The sequence below is a fragment of the Heterocephalus glaber genome, unplaced genomic scaffold (assembly GCF_053883595.1).
Source record: "Heterocephalus glaber isolate CG9 unplaced genomic scaffold, H.glaber_assembly_v1.0 deba00001442, whole genome shotgun sequence".
Taxonomy (NCBI): domain Eukaryota; kingdom Metazoa; phylum Chordata; class Mammalia; order Rodentia; family Bathyergidae; genus Heterocephalus; species Heterocephalus glaber.
Window position 1 is genome coordinate 21,584,785 of NW_028258296.1, and position 16,064 is coordinate 21,600,848.

The window sequence follows — 16,064 nt, forward strand, 5'->3', positions numbered from 1 at the left end:
CAAAGTGAAGAATCACTTACAATGTTTTCACTTTCATTATCAGTTAGATTCTTTAACAACATGCTCGGTAAATTGTCTCCTGTCTGTGAAGAAAGGAAGTTAGATATCAGTGTCCACAAATTGTACTTCTGTATATAAAAAAGTAGAAAGAATAAGCACCACTCAAAAAATTAATATAGACAACCACTATGTACAGTTCAGATTCCTAAGGGAGCCATCAGAAACATTTTTGTCTAAGTGTTCCAAATCCTTCTTTTGGCCATGATTTATGAAGTTATTTAATTTATTAAATTAATCCCAAGAGAATACACTAAAAATTTAGGCCAATGATATTTAAATATCACAAAAACCCTGTTACAAAAGAACTGTGACATACTATTCTTTATAAATAGGTAAAAATTATAAACATTCTAAATTCCAGCAATAAAAATTTTATAAAGAATAACAGCAAATTAGCAACAGAATTCTATGTAGCCATTTTAAATGAGACCACAGAGAATGTTTATTCATTTTCGTGGGTCAGGTTCCTACTTAAGAATATCAAGCTATAAATTTTCTTTAACCCAAAATACAGACATGTGCATATAATCCACAATTGTACACACAATTTCAAAGGGCCCACACAGAGCTTAAGATTCCTTTCTATTGAAGAAATATTTAATAGTTAAGAAAATATTTATGATACAGTGTTAAATACAAAAGTGAAGTCATAAAACAGTGCAAATAATATGACTTCATTATTCTAAAATGATACACATATATGCACAAATAATACATATACAGTAATGGAACAAAAGACTACAAGTATATACAACATAAATTTAATAGAGCATAATACTGACTTTTCACTATTAACATCAACAGAATAGATTTCTGATGAGCATAAAACTTTTTAATTAAAAATCTGTTATCTAATATTTTACATTTTTTTCAATTCTGAGAAAATGCCATCATAATAAAGAGGCAAAAAGGAATCAAGAATAATTAGGTGATTTTGTCACTCAATATTTTTCAGCTTATTGCAGAGCTTAATCTTGTCAATTTTATTTGTACTAAGACTCAAAAGATGTAATAATCACAAAGAAGTAAAAATTATTGATGTGCGGATCTTATCTCTAGTCACCACATAATATTTTGCATAAAATTTCAGAAGTTTCATAGACCTCAAATTAAGACTTTCAGTTTAAAATTCTTGATCTTGTGTAATTTCTTTATTTGACAAACGAGGAAAAGTAGTAAAGAAAAACAGGACTAATTCATTCCTTTTAATATTTTTACCTGGCTATACCATATTCCAGGGATGGTGAACCTTTTAGAGACCGAGGACCAAACTGCAACCCAAAACCCAATTATTTATTGCAAAGTGCCAACCTGCACACTGAGGTTTAGTTAAAAAACAACCTTACATTAACACCTTTTGTCTTAAAAGAGAAATACAATAACGCCCGTGCCATAGGTTTGCCATCATTGCCATATTCGATCCATGCGTCTCTAAAAGTTAGGCTTTAGTTTTTTCTATACTTTTGAGGAGAGGCTCTGCAACAGCTTCTCCCAGTGGCGAGGCACCATCCTTTCATCCCACTTTTGCTACTGCTATGCTTGATAAGGTGGGTTGAGATTTTACTCTGCATTTGCACTGTGCAGAGCCAGGGCAAAGTGGAGAAGCACTGCTCCAGACCCAAGGAAACCCTTCCTTAGATTAAGGGGAAATTGTGTGTATATAAGTGTGTGCATAGATGAGTGTGTCTGAAGAATATGTGTGCCAAGCAATTCCATTGCTAGGTATATACACAAAAAAAGAAAACATATGTTCACACCACAACATTGTAAATGAATGTGCTGAGCAGCTATATTTGTAATAGCCAAAAGACTGATTCCTATGTACTGAAGAAATATTAAATAAATTACTTTTGCATTTAATACTCTATCATCAATAACCCCAATATCCATCAACTGATGAGTGGATAGATATGGGTATGTATGCCCATAAATAGAAAATTAATCAGCAATAATGAGGAATAAAGTACTGTAAGGGCTGCAACATGGAAGAACCTTCAAAATATTACTGTAACTGAAAGAAAGCAGTCATGAACAACCAAATATCATGATTCCACTCATATGAAATATCCAGAAGAATGCATAAAGACAAAAGTAGACGGTAGCTGCCCAGGGCTCCTTTAGAGGCGGGTGTGGATATGAAGTACACAGAATTTCACTTTAAAGTGATGAAAGTACTCTAAAATTGATTGTAGTGATGGCTGTACAACTCTGTGATATACTAAAATACAATAAATTTAATATTTTAAATGAGAGAAGTATATAGTATGTGAATTTCAGCTTGATAAAGCCTTTACCCAAAAAGAAAAAAAAAGGAATACATGCATGTAGGAGAAACAGTTCAGGACACTGCGATGAGCAAGGATTTTTTTAGACAAGATCCCAAAAGTACAGGAGACAAAAACAAAAATAGACGAATGCGATTACATCAAAATAAAATGCTTCTACATGATGAAGGAAATAATCAAGATTACAGAGACAAAGTACAGAATGAGAGAAAATATTTTCAAATTGTAGTTCTGGCAAGAGGTTTATATTCAGGGAAAAAAAAGAATAAACATTTAAAAATGGGCAATAGGTAGCTGAGCATGGTGCATACCTGTTATCCCAGCACTTGGAAGGCTGAGGAAGGTGGACTGCCATGAGTTCGAGTCCAGCCTGGACTATATAGTGAGTTCAAGGTCAGCCTGAGCTACATAGCAAGACCCTGTCTCAAAAAACAAAAAGCAAATAAACACACGCACACCCCAAAATGGGCAATAGAGCTAAAGAAGATATACAAATGGCCAACTGGTACATGAAAAAATGCTCAATATCACTACTCATTAGGGAAATGCAAATCAAAACCACAATCAATATCACTTCACCCTGGTAAAAATGGCTATGATCAAAAAGATAAAAGATAAGTACTGCCAAGGATGTAGAAAAAAGGGAAACCTTGTACACTGTTGATAGGAACATGAATTTTATGGCCATTGTGGAGGTCCCTCAAAATTTAAAAAATAGAACAACCATGTAATCTCAGCAATCACATGTCAAGTATATATTCCAAGAAAATTAAATCAGTATGTTGAAGAGAACTCTGCACTCCTGTGATTATTGCAGCACTATTCAAAAGAAAAGGAAACAAACTTTCTGGGTCCATCAAGTGATGAATGGATAAAGAAAAGGAACATATACATGATGGAATGCTACTTAGCCATACAACAATGAAAGCCTGATACAAGTAGAGAGATGATGATGATAAGTGAAATAAGCAGGGAACAGAAACAGAGGCGCTGCATAATCTCACTCATGGAATGTAAGAGTTGCATTCATAGAAGTTGAGTGTAGAATGGTAGTTACCAGTAGCCAGGGAGAGCAGTGGAGAGAAATGAAAAAAGGTTGGTCAATGGCTACTAAATTAGTTAGATTGGAGTAATAAATTCTAAATGTGCTATGGCACAGTAGGGTGACGATAGCTACTGATGATTGTGTACTATGTATTTCAAAACACTAGAAGAAAAGATTTTGGATTTCCACCACAAAAAAGATAGATGTTTGAGGAGTTATGTTTGAACATCACATGATGTATACATGTATCCAAAACATTATGTATTATTCTATCAATACATAAAATTTTTGTTTTAGCATCAAATTTTTTAATTTTGAAAAAGCTTGTACATGTATAAAATGTATACAGGAGCATAAACTCTAAGAATGTGTATTTTATTACAAGTAACTAAATGAAGTATAATAAATAATGAAAGTCTTTTGGAGTGGAAGTAAAAATCTGTTTTCTATAAAAATGTGTGATGTTTTCAAGAACTATTTATGAAACATTAAAAGCAGAGGTCAGTTTAATGATTACCATTTCAAACAAAAATTCAAAGAATTATTTCTATTTCAAATATATCAGTATCTTAATTTTTACAGCTACAGAAATAATGTATTCTCCAAGTGAAAAACATCGATAATTGAGTGCTTAGTGTTGATGCCTTACTTGTCTGTAGTCTGTCTTTCTAAGAAGATGTTCTAAAGCTAGTTTTACATGTTTAAAGGTATTTAATTCTTTTGTTAATATTTCCTTCTGTTCAGAAATCTTCTTCAAATTGGATGCAGAAACATTGGCCTGCAAAATATAAAAACCAGATACCCATAAGACACAGTATTAGGTAAAACACTCTAAAATATCACCGTTAAAGAATAACTTTTCCCATCAAGAAAACCATTCTTTTGTCTATAGCAATAATAAACTGTGGCAAACTTATTAATAGTAGATAGGATCTGTTACACAGTGCATTAAATTAAAATAAAAATAAGGGCTTAAACTCCAAAAGTATTACAGTATTTATTCTAATAAAAGTTATAGGACACAGTTTATTTTTTGCCCCTAACTCGAACTTTAGTATGTTAAAATTTTAAATATTTTATTTTCAAATAGCACTATAGAAACCAAAAATGTCTTAGCTCTTAGAAAATTTTATCTTTAAATTCACTGTTGGGAAGAGCTGATAGTCTTTAATTCAAGGCTAGGGAAATCAAGAACCCAAATATACAGTTTCCAGCTTAGCTTCTCATCTGATGCAGGTCTGAGATTACTGTATCTTTTAGAGAAAGAATTGTAATTAATGACATAAGAATAAAGGACACTGATAAATTCCCATTGTTAGTATCAAATACCCACATGTAGGCATACCTACTTATGATACGAGACCTTAGTTAATGTATTCTGTGCATTATTCTAGCTTTTTATTAGATGTCATAAATCAAATACTCACACTTGCAAAATTAATCTCTTCAATGGTGTTCTTAAATAATGGCAAAAGTGATTCTATAGAACATGTTGCCAACTCAGCTTCATTAAGTGTTGCCTCCAATTCAGTCTTTTCATCATTTAGGATGTCCTGCTTCAGGCTAATTATATATGCACAAATAAAATTTAAATTAAGTCTATCACATACTGGTTACACTTTTTATGTTAATACAGCATAGTCTAAATATTACAGTTCTATAAATTGCTCTATAAAATGTGATAAAGAATTGTCACAGAAAATGTGCAAACTTTTTCCTATACTTCCATAATTTTTCTACACTTTCTATACATGGAAAGATAATTTTTTTAAATGTAAAGATATGTAAAACACAAAAGCTGCAATTAGCAATGCTTAACTATGCTGTTTGGTAATTATTCAATGTCTACTCTCTAGTTTATAGGACTAAGTATTTGAAATTTTTTTTTCTTCTCCTGTTTTTCCCTTACTCCAAATTCAACAAAATATGTCTTTGTAGATCTTATTCTCAAAGCTTTGCATGAAACCTACTGTCCTTCACAAAAACTTCCTCCAAAAGAATGAATGAGCTAAACAAATGGAACACAAAAACTAAAGCTTTCCAGATGTCTCAAAATCCTTCACAAGTGGCTTTGGAATACATGCCTTGCAACTCAAAACAAAACTGCTAATATCAGTACTCTTGGTTATGCTTACCTGGCCTCTCCCCCACTTGGCGGAGGGGTGTACTGATTCAGGGTGAGTCTCCGAGAGCCCTCAGCCACAAGGCACCTTGACCTATCTGTACACACCCAGAATTTATAGAATGGGGTGTTCAAAACTTTGAAGAGTAGCTCAGAGAGATAGGGGTACAACTACACTTTTAACTCCTGGGAACAAATGATTGTAGAGAAAAGTCAGGGGAGTTAATGAAGCAGGAATGTTTGGCAACATTAAGGTTCAACCTCCAGCACTGAAAAAAATAAATAGGGGAGGGCTCAAAAGAGTTTGACTTTTGAGTCCAGTTTTGAAAATACTTTGTTTCACTTACATTTTGCTTTTATTCAAATTGCAAGTTATTTGAATTAAAAATCTGTGTAGTGCATAAGTATATTTAAAGGAACTTTCCCAATATGAATAAAATTTCAAGTGACGTGAAAGCATTGTAGCTTTCTTTAATTGGCAGCTTTTCTCTTTCCATACAGAACATAATATACTGGCATCTTACAAGCTACGTCAAAAAGTACATAACAAAACTTTTGTTAGTAAGTATCACTGGCTTAAAGGGCCAAAGAAGATTATGGAGATGAATGATATCTGTCCCTCATTAAAAACCACAGGCAGAAAGTCAGTATTTTTAATTGGTTTCGTTAAGATTGAAAAACCTAGGGAAAGTCTGCTTAGTACAGTTTTTGTATCAGAGCAAATATTTTAATGAATTCTAAATTTGAAAAGATAGTCTTGAAAGAATATTACATTTTATTCATAATGTACATTATGGATGAAATATAAATCCCCCAAATCAGATGATTAGATTTTCCCGGATAATGATGAGAATACCAGCTGAGATGGTTTTCACTGGCACTTCGTGGTAAATGTTCTTTCTCTGATGTAGTTTTAAGATGGGCAAAGAGTTCCTCTGACTGACTGCCATGATTTGCAGGCTTCTCCATAAATTCAGTAAATAGGTTTATAGGTGGCTGCAACAACTCCACATAAGCTGAAACCTAAGAAACATTTCAGTTATTAAACTTATTTCAGGAGATTCTTGTTTCCTGTCCTTACTTTATAAGATAAAGATCCTAATGACATATAAAAAATATTTCAAAGACAAAATCAAAATTACAAATTCTCATTGTTACACTAACTCAAAACAGTATCAAAATTGCATAGTAAAATCACTCACTGATGGCCAATTTCTAAAGTTTCCAAAAGGCCCGCTATTTTCTACATAATTATAAGTAGGTAAAACTCTTTATTAGTCTATTTCTTAGAGTATTACAATAAAATTGTCAAGGGCCAGGGATTTAGCTCAGTGGTTCTGGTGCTTGCCTTGCAACTTGCAAGCACAAGGTCCTGAGTTTGATCCCTGGTACCAAAAACAAACAAACAATAAAGCTAGGACTAGAAAACAGACATATAAACCATGGATGTAGGATAATCTGTGGTGGTAAGGAATAGACAGATGACAGTACCTCTAAACTTTACTGACCTAATTGTTTTCATTCAAACTTGGAGATGATACTCTTAAAATACAAATGTTTATGAATTTCTTTAAAATTGTTCTGCAATAAATGATAAGTTAGACCTTTAGTAACTATTAAGGCTGTGTTTCCACAATTCTAATAATTTATGGAAATGTGTCTCGACTTCATTTTATGTTTATACAAAATCAAAGGTTGTGTTTAAAGTGTTTTATATTTTTATACAGTTATGATTTATTTTGTATTTCTGTATTAAAAATGCAAAGGTTTAAGAGTTTTCAGTATTAGTTACATGTGAAATTATAGGTTGAAAATTATTCACAATATTTAATTAGCAATTCAGATCCAAACTATCTGTAAAAATGCATTTATTTTTGTCTGATGGTCCGATACCTCGCAGAGACAAGTATTTAATGCACAGGCCAATGAATATTTGCTCATGCTTTTTAAATATCAGCAACTGAAATCCAAAATGAACAGCTAAATAGAACCTAAGATGATCCTTTTGAATGCTGAAAATATCTACTACTAGGGCATACCAGTATTTTCAGCTATTTATAGTCTAGAAGAATTAAAAATAAGCAGATACACAAAATCAAATAAAAAGCCAAACTTAAAGGGTAGAAAAATATGCTCTGGGTAAGTCACAGAAATCAAGAAAGCCATCGTCATGGATTTGTTCAGTTGCAACAGCTACTGCCCCTGAGACAGGTCCTGGTACAGTATTTACCTTTCATCCATTCATTTGTTTAAATACATATGTCTCTGTAGACTGGAATCTCAAGAAAGAATGTTTGATCTACAGTCAAATCCTCAGCACATACCAGCCTTGCTTTTATTCTAAAATAGAAATCATTTTTCTTTTAATAATCCCCAAGATGAATCAAGGGATGAATAGGTAAAAAATAACACAGTATATTCATCGTATCTATTAAGGGTTTTGAGCCTATGTTCTTTCCTTTATTTACTGCTTTTATCATGCTTTTACATGCTATGAACTGTTCAGGACCTAATTATTTGCAGAATTTTTGCAAATCACTATTAAGGTGACCATAAATTGAGAACTATTAACACAGAGCCAAGGAGAAAACAATCATTGATTTCCAACAGAATCCCGCCCAGTAGATGTTATTTCAACCATATTACTATGCTTATCATTTTGATTCTCATTCATTCTTATTGGCAAGCATAATAAATAATATAAACAAAGCTATTTTCTCATCTCTTGGGATGTTTGAGATACAAAACCTCAACTATAAGTACACATCAACTGTGGAAATAGAAGAAAAAGACAAGCAAAATATTGATAACTGTTAAAAATTATAAACATAATCATATTCTTACTGCAAGCAGAACAGTATCAAACTAATTTTATGTATAAGCAGACAGGTTGGGTGTGGTGGCACTCTGGGATCCCCAGGTAGGAGGATGGAGACCAGCTGGGGCAATTTACCTTGTCTCAACATGGGGGGGGGGGGAGAAAGGAGGGGGAGAGAGAGAGAGAGAGGGAGAGAAGGTAGGAAGAAAGAAGGAAGGAGGAGGAAAGGAGGGAGGGAGGAAAGGAATGGTGGGCTGAACTCAATCCCCAGAACCAAGGGGGAGGGAGCTTTCTGTAGTTGTTTCTTTAACCATAACTAACAAAAAAACTACTCCAAGACCCTCACACAACACTTGAAACATTACAAGGCAACAGATGACATGGAACAGTCTTTGAAATTAGACTTTATGAACACAGCCAATCTGGTCATGGTTATTCTCAATAAATAACAAGCACCACACACTAACCACCTTGTACAAATTCAGTGTCACCTCTGTGATGCTGCGTTTAATCTCTTTTATGTGATCATTAGTGTCCCCATTTTATAGAAAAGGAAACCAAAACCAGGAAGGTTAAGTGACCTAATATCACACCAACAGTTCAGTGACAGAGCTGGAAGTGAAAGCAAGCCAGCCTGTAGGGCTTTCCAAGATACTGTGCCAAACGCTGGTAAAAAGCACCTGGAGCAGGGATGGCTAATCTTCTAGAGACCGTGTGCCCAAAGTCCAACCTAAAATCCGCTTATTTACGGCAAAGTGCCAACGTAGGCGCGGTTACGCGATGCTGGGCTGCTGGAGAGATGCTGGGGCGACGTGGCTGAGCCTAGAGGACCCCGTGCCTGCTGCGGCACGCGTGCCAGAGGTTCGCCACCCCTAAGGAGAATGCTGAAGAAGCCAGAGGCTACCCAGAATACACCTCACAGAGCAATCGAGCAGTTTGGTGAGCGTTTAAAAACCAGAACAGTTAAAGCAAAATTTCCGAAAAAAACAGCGAATACCTAGACACCTGTTCTGGACAGGCCCATCTAGCGATAAGATTTGCCTTAAATTCTCAAGGACCACACTACTTAGGAGTGAAAGTTCTGCCCCTGGGGAAAGAGGAGGGAGGAGCAGAAAGGAGCTGGGACCAGCCAGGGTGGAAGCCAGGATCTGCAGTTCCGGGATCCGCCCCGCCCTATACTTTTCAAGAGCCGCACTCAGAACAGCCCCGCAGCAGACAAGCTTCCCCTCTTAGAGCTCCTGGGCCCAAAGTCGCACCTCCGCCTCCCCAGCTGCGTCAGCGCGTCGCCGTGATGTCAGCGCGTCATCGTGGCGTCAGCCCGCCGCCTCGATGCTCAGTGTACCTGAGGGTCCACGGCCGGCGCTCGGCTGTAGTAATGGGCGGCTCAGCCAGCGTACCTGTGCTCTTCGGCCCTGGGTCGGCTAGGAAGGAGCAGAACGCCGGGGTTTGTAGAGTTGGGAGGAAGGCTAGAGAGAGAGGCAAGGGACGCCAGGTGAGAAGCAGGCGAATGCCTTGAACAGCTAGCGATGGAAGAGTGCCCACCAAGGTGCATTGGCACAAAAGAGGAGCTGGTAACCTGCAAGTGGCTTCTGTGGCAACGGCCGTCCGCCCCTTCCGCTGTCGGCAGCTGGCGCAGCCGATTGGCCCGAGTTCTGGCGAGCAAGCGCCTCCTCTACTGCTATTGGCCGGAGTGAAGGGGCGGTGCAGAAGGGGCGGTGCAGAAGGGGCGCCTTGTTTCCGCCCCGCCTCCGTCTCCTTGGTGAACTTTCTTAAAGCTTTTGTTTTATGAAAAGGGCAGCACTTGTGCATAGCTATTGAAAAATCTTAACTGTGCTTAACTGAAAAGGGAAATAAGACCAATTTCGAATTTTCTTAGGCTAAGTCTGGAAGAGCCCTGCTTTTGGTTTTTCTAAGCGGAGATTTGAAAAAGCCAAGGTAACTGCAATGGAAAGGAACCTCGTTTTAAATGTATGGGTTTTGTTTTGTTTTGTTTTATCTGAGATCTCCTTAGGGCCCTAGAGTTTTTTCTATTAAATGAAGGAGCCGGTTGGTGCTGTCTAAAACCTCACATTCTTTGTATCTGCGCTATGGCCAGCTATAAAATGTATAAACTTTTGAAGAAGTAAAACAAGATTTTATTTGGAAAAGTCATTCGATGCCTCTACCTCTTGTCCCTCTTAGGCTAATAATATACAGTATTTAGTTCATATATAGAGAAACAGTCAACTGAGCATTTTAACAATGCCTGATTTTACCTATTATTTTTACTGTTATTTTCTATCAGTGACTCCAGCAATGCCTTCTTTTTCCCCAGCACTGTGATGGTCCAGTAGAAAATTCATGAGATTTAAAAACAAAAAAATTCATAACACATAATTGTTCCTTTTATGCAAATGGTAAAAGGTGCTGGGGATTGTGATTTAACTATCACCTATGGACTATGTATGACCTTTGGCAAGTGAAAACTAACTTATCTGGACAATTTTCTCAGGAAAAAAAAAAGAGGAGAGGGGGCCAGCAGAGTTTGGGTAGAGAACATGAACAATGCTAGCCTAGTCAGTGCTAACTAGGATTCTAGCTAACTTGTCCTAAGTAAAAGAAAATAACTTAAAAGTGGTTAGACTCCATTTTTTAAAATGTTTTAATTGCACTGGCATTAGATATAACCAACTATTACATGCAAAGAAAAACATTCACAAAATCTATAGTCAGACTTGTAAATGAGTAAGTGTCTCAAATTGACTCCATTAACTGGATTGTCCAAGTAAAGTCATCTAGATCTAATCTGTTCAGAAAATCTGTTTAGGAAATCTGTGAATTTTCAGATGGAAATATTCCTTGCTCTATTATTATTCAAATTGGAAAAGAGTTCATTCTAGAGTATCCCATAACTGTAATTTTACTCTAAATTTTTATTTTTTTATTTTTTTATGCACTTTATTAAATTCTTTTATTGGTGCATTGTAGGTATACAACACAATTACATTTCTCATTGGGAATTGTACCTTTATATAATGCATCTTGGTTCTTATTTATTCCCCATTCCTAGCCCTCCACCCCCTCCACCCTTCCCTATTTACAAAGACTTTATTTCCATTTTTTCGATTTCTCATCATTTTTCCTTTCCCTTCTTTCCTTTCTCCTGCCCCTCCCACTATCCCTACCCCTTTGGACCTTTTCTTCCTATTTTACATTATCGATTATTCATTCTAATCATTGGGACATTTTAGGTATACAATATAATGACATTCATCATTGGAAATTTGCACCTTTACATAGTCTCTCTTGGTTCTTATTTTTCACCCTTGCCCAGCCCTCCCTTCAACCCCTCCAGTCCTCCCCATTTACAAAGATTTTGTTCGCATTTTTCCATTTTCTCATATTAATCCCATTCCCTTCTATCCTTTCCCCTAGCCCTCTCACTTCCTTCCCCTTTGCCCCTTTTCTTCCTATTTTACATTACCTATTATACATTTAGTCCTTATTTACACTTTTAGTTTCTCACATCAGAGAAACTATTCGGTATTTACACATGTGTGTCCTATTTATTTCACTTAAGAGTATCACCTCAGTGTGCATCCACTTAGCTATAAATGTCTCTAGTTTCTCGGTTTCTTTTATGGCTCAGTAGTACTCCATTTTATTAAAAAAAAAAAAAAAAACACATTTTCTTTATCCAGTCTCCAGGTGATGGGCATTTGGGCTGTTTCCAAGTTTTAGCTATCAAACTGTGCTGCTATGAACATGGGCGCACATATATCTCTGTGGTATGATTCTTTTAATTCTTTGGGGAAGATCCTCAGCAGTGGAATAGCAAGGTCAAATGGGACTTCCACTCCTAGTTCTTTGAGGCATCTCTATACTGATTTCCACAGTGCTTGCACCAGTCTACACTCCCACCAGCAGTGGAGCAGGGTTCCTCTTTCCCCACAGCCCCACCAGCATTTGTTATTGGTTGATTTCATGATAGCAGCCATTCTTTCTGGAGTGAAGTGGAATCTCAGCATTGTTTTCATTTGCATCTCTCGAATGACCAATGATGTTGAACATTTTTTCATGTATTTATTTGCTATTTCTACTTCTTTGTGTGAGAAATGTCTGTTCATTTCAGATGCCCGTTTTTGGATTGGGTCTTTAAATTTGAGAGGTCTGATCTTTTTAAGTTCTGTATAGATTCGAGATAGTAGACCTTTGTCTGAGGAAAAGCAGGTGAAGATTTTTCCCCACATTGTGGGTTGTGTCTTCACACTGCTGGTGGTTTCCCTTGCCGTGCAGAAGCTTTTTAATAACAAGAGATCTCACTTGTTGATTGTTTGTGCTAGTTCATGGGCAACTGAGGTTTTGTCCATAAAATCTTTTCCTACACCGATGTCTTCAAGAGTTCTACCTAACCTCTGTTCCAACTGGTTCAGAGTTTCTATTTTAATATTTAGATCTTTAATCTATTTTGATTTTAGTTTAGTGCATGGTGAGAGATATAGGTCTAGTTTTAATCTTTGGCAAGTTGAAGCCCAATTTTTCCAGCACCATTTATTAAAGAGGCTATCTTTCCTCCAGTGAGGGTGTTTGGCTCCTTTATCAAAAATGAGATGGCTTAGCATGTCTGGCATAGTTTCTGCATCTTCTAATCTGTTCCACTGGTCCTCAGGTCTGTTTCTTTGCCAGTACCATGCTGTTTTTATCACAGTAGCTTTGTAGTAGAGTTGCAGGTTGGGGATTGGGATACCCCCTGCCATGTCTCTGTTACCTAGAATTGTTTTTGCTATTCTGGGTCTCTTGTTGTTCCAAATGAATTTTTGGATTGTTTTCTCAAGGTCTATGAAGTATGCTGCTGGGATCTCAATTGGAATTGCATTAAATCTCTATAGCAGTTTTGGAAGTATGGCCATTTTCACTATATTAATCCTTCCTACCCAGGAGCAGGGGAGGTCTGTCCATCTTCTGATATCATCTTCAATCTCTCTTTTCAGAGTGCCATAGTTTTCAGAGAAGAGGTCTTTGATTTCTTTTGTTAGGTTGATTCCCAGGTATTTCAGTTTTTTGGATGCTATTGTGAAAGGAGTTGTTTGCCCTATTTCTCTCTATCAATGAGTCTGTCATTTATGTAGAAGAAAGCTATTGATTTTTGTGTGTTGATTTTGTAATCAGCTACTTGACTGAATTTGGTTATTAAGTCTAGAAGACTTTTGGTGGAGTTCTTGGGGTCTTCTATATACAGTATCATGTCATCTGCAAATAATGACAATTTGACTTCTCCATTTCCTATCTTTATTCCATTCTCTTGTCTAATTGCCATGGCTAATGTTTCCAGAACTATATTGAACAAGAGTGGTGATAGTGGACATCCTAGTCTTGTTCCTGATTTTAGTGTGAAATATTTCAGTTTTTGACTATTTAGTATGATATTGGCTGTTGGTTTTTCATAGATGGCGTCTATCAGTTTGAGGTAGAGACAATCTATTCCAATTTTTTGTAGGGTTTTTATCATAAATGCATGTTGGATTTTGTCAAATGCTTTTTCTGCATCTATGGAGATAATCATATGGTTTTTTTCCTTGGCTCTATTGATATAGTGTATTACATTGTTTGATTTGCGTATATTGAACCATCCCTGCATCCCTGGAATGAATCCCACTTGATCAGGGTGTATGATCTTCTTGATGATCTTCTGCATTCTATTTGCCAGTATCTTATTAAGGATTTTTGCATCTATGTTCATTAGTGAGATTGGCCTATAGTTCTCCTTTTCAATTGGGTCTTTCTCTGCTTTGCGGATCAAGGTGATGCTTGCTTCCAGGAATGAATTTGGGAGTATTGCTTCCCTTTCAATTTCATTGAAGAGTTTAAACAGTAGTGGCAGTGGTTCCTCTCTAAATATCTTGTAGAATTCAGCAGTGAAGCCATCAGGGCCCAGGCTTTTCCTAGTTGATAAGTTTTTAATTACATTTTCAATTTCATTGGTTGATATTGGGTTGTTTAGAATTTTTAGGTCTTCTTCATTCAACTTTGGTAATTCATATGTATCTAGGAATCTGTCCATTAATTCTATGTTGTCCATCTTATTGGCGTATAGGTTCTGGAAGTAGGTATTGATGATCCTCTGGATTTCTGCTGGGTCTGTTGTAATTTCACCCTTTTCATTCTTAATTGCATGGATTTGGGCCTTATGTTTCCTTTTTCTGACAAGGTTGGCTAAGGGTTTGTCAATTCTGTTGATTCTTTTGAAGAACCAACTCTTGGCTTCCTTGATTTTTTGTATCGTTCTCTTAGTCTCCATTGCATTGATTTCTCCTCTGATCTTTATAATTTTCTCCCTTGTATGAGCTCTGGGGTTGTCCTGTTCTTCTTTTTCTAGAAGCTTGAGGTTCAGCATCGGGTTGTTTAATTGGGCTTGTTCTGTTTTCCTAATATGCATATTCACTGCTATGAATTTCCCTCGTAAGACTGCTTTCATTGTGTCCCATAGATTCTGATATGTTGTATTGTCATTGTCATTTAATTGAAGGAACTGTCTGATTTCTTCTTTAATTTCCTCTGTGACCCATTGGTTATTCAGAAGTGTGTTGTTCAATTTCCATGTGCTTATGAAATTTTTTGAGTTTCTTTTGCTATGAATCTCCAATTTCATTGCACTATGGTCTGATAATATACAGGGGATAACTTCAATTCCTTTGCACTTACTTAAACATGTTCTATGTGTGAGTATGAGGTCTATTTTTGAGAATGACCCATGTGCAGCTGAGAAGAATGTGAATTCTGATTTTGTGGGGTGGAAGACTCTGTAAACATCTGTTAAGTTCATTTGTTCAAGAGTTCAATTGAGTTCTAGTATTTCATTACCTATTTTTTGTCTAGTTGATCTATCTATTTGTGACAGTGGGGCATTGAGGTCCCCCACTACAATTGTATTAGTGCATATATGACTTTTCATGTCCGTTAGTATTTGTTTTATACAGTTGGGTGCACTAGTGTTTGGTGCATAGATATTTATGATTGTCATCTCTTCCTCTTGGATTCTTCCCTTTACAAGGATGTAGTGTCCTTCTTTGTCTCTCTTAATCAGTGTTGGTTTGAAATCTACTTGATCTGCAAAGAGGATACCTACTCCTGCCTTTTTTTTGGGTTCCCGTCTCATGGAGTATTGTTTTCCACCCTTTAACTTTCAGTCTATGAGTTTCCTTTTGAATTAAGTGTGTTTCTTGTATGCAGCATATTGTTGGATTTTTGCTTCTTGACCCATTCTGCCAGTCTATTTCTTTTGATTGGTGAACTGAGACCATTAATGTTGATGGTTATGCCTGAAACCTATTGACTTCTCATTGCCATGACTTTTTCTTTTTGTTGGGATCTCCCCCTTCACATTTAATTTCTTGTCATGCCAGATGGGTTCATTCTGCTTTGCTTCCTGGGGTTGTGATCCTCAATGTCTGTTCCTAGGATATTGTGTAAAATTCTTTGAAGTGCTGGTTTGGTATTCACGAAGTTCTTAAGGTGCTCTTTGTCACGAAAGTATCTTATTTCTCCATCCATTTTGAAAGATAGTTTTGCAGGGTACATCAATCTGGGTTGGAGGCTGTTTTCTTTTAGGGCATGGAATATGTCACTCCAAGCTCTTCTTGCCTTGATGGTTTGTGTTGAGAAGTCTGCGGTGAGTCTGATGGGCTTTCCTTTGTATGTGATTTGTTTCTTTTCTCTCACTGCTTGTAGAATTTTGTTCTTCTGTTGAGTTTCTGG

The 16,064-nt window shown here is 36.4% G+C and overlaps 1 protein-coding gene across 8 annotated transcripts in view; it reads right to left on the bottom strand.

Annotated features, from left to right (window-relative positions):
• Positions 1-9,959, bottom strand: part of Odf2l (outer dense fiber of sperm tails 2 like) — a 47,685-nt gene extending 37,726 nt beyond the window's left edge. For 2 of the 8 annotated variants that reach the window (XM_087213023.1, XM_021255433.2), the window contains exons 1-5: positions 9,587-9,959; positions 6,285-6,535; positions 4,818-4,953; positions 4,040-4,168; positions 21-83 (exon numbers count right to left, since the gene is read on the bottom strand). In XM_087213023.1, the coding sequence (XP_087069149.1) occupies positions 21-83; positions 4,040-4,168; positions 4,818-4,953; positions 6,285-6,481 (525 nt within the window). In that variant the 5' untranslated portion in view covers positions 6,482-6,535; positions 9,587-9,959. Of the gene's footprint in view, positions 1-20; positions 84-4,039; positions 4,169-4,817; positions 4,954-5,525; positions 5,679-6,284; positions 6,536-9,586 lie in introns of those variants that run through there. The other 6 variants (XM_087213020.1, XM_087213021.1, XM_021255431.2 and 3 more) reach the window with 6 other exon arrangements.
• Positions 9,960-16,064: the final 6,105 nt, after the last annotated feature.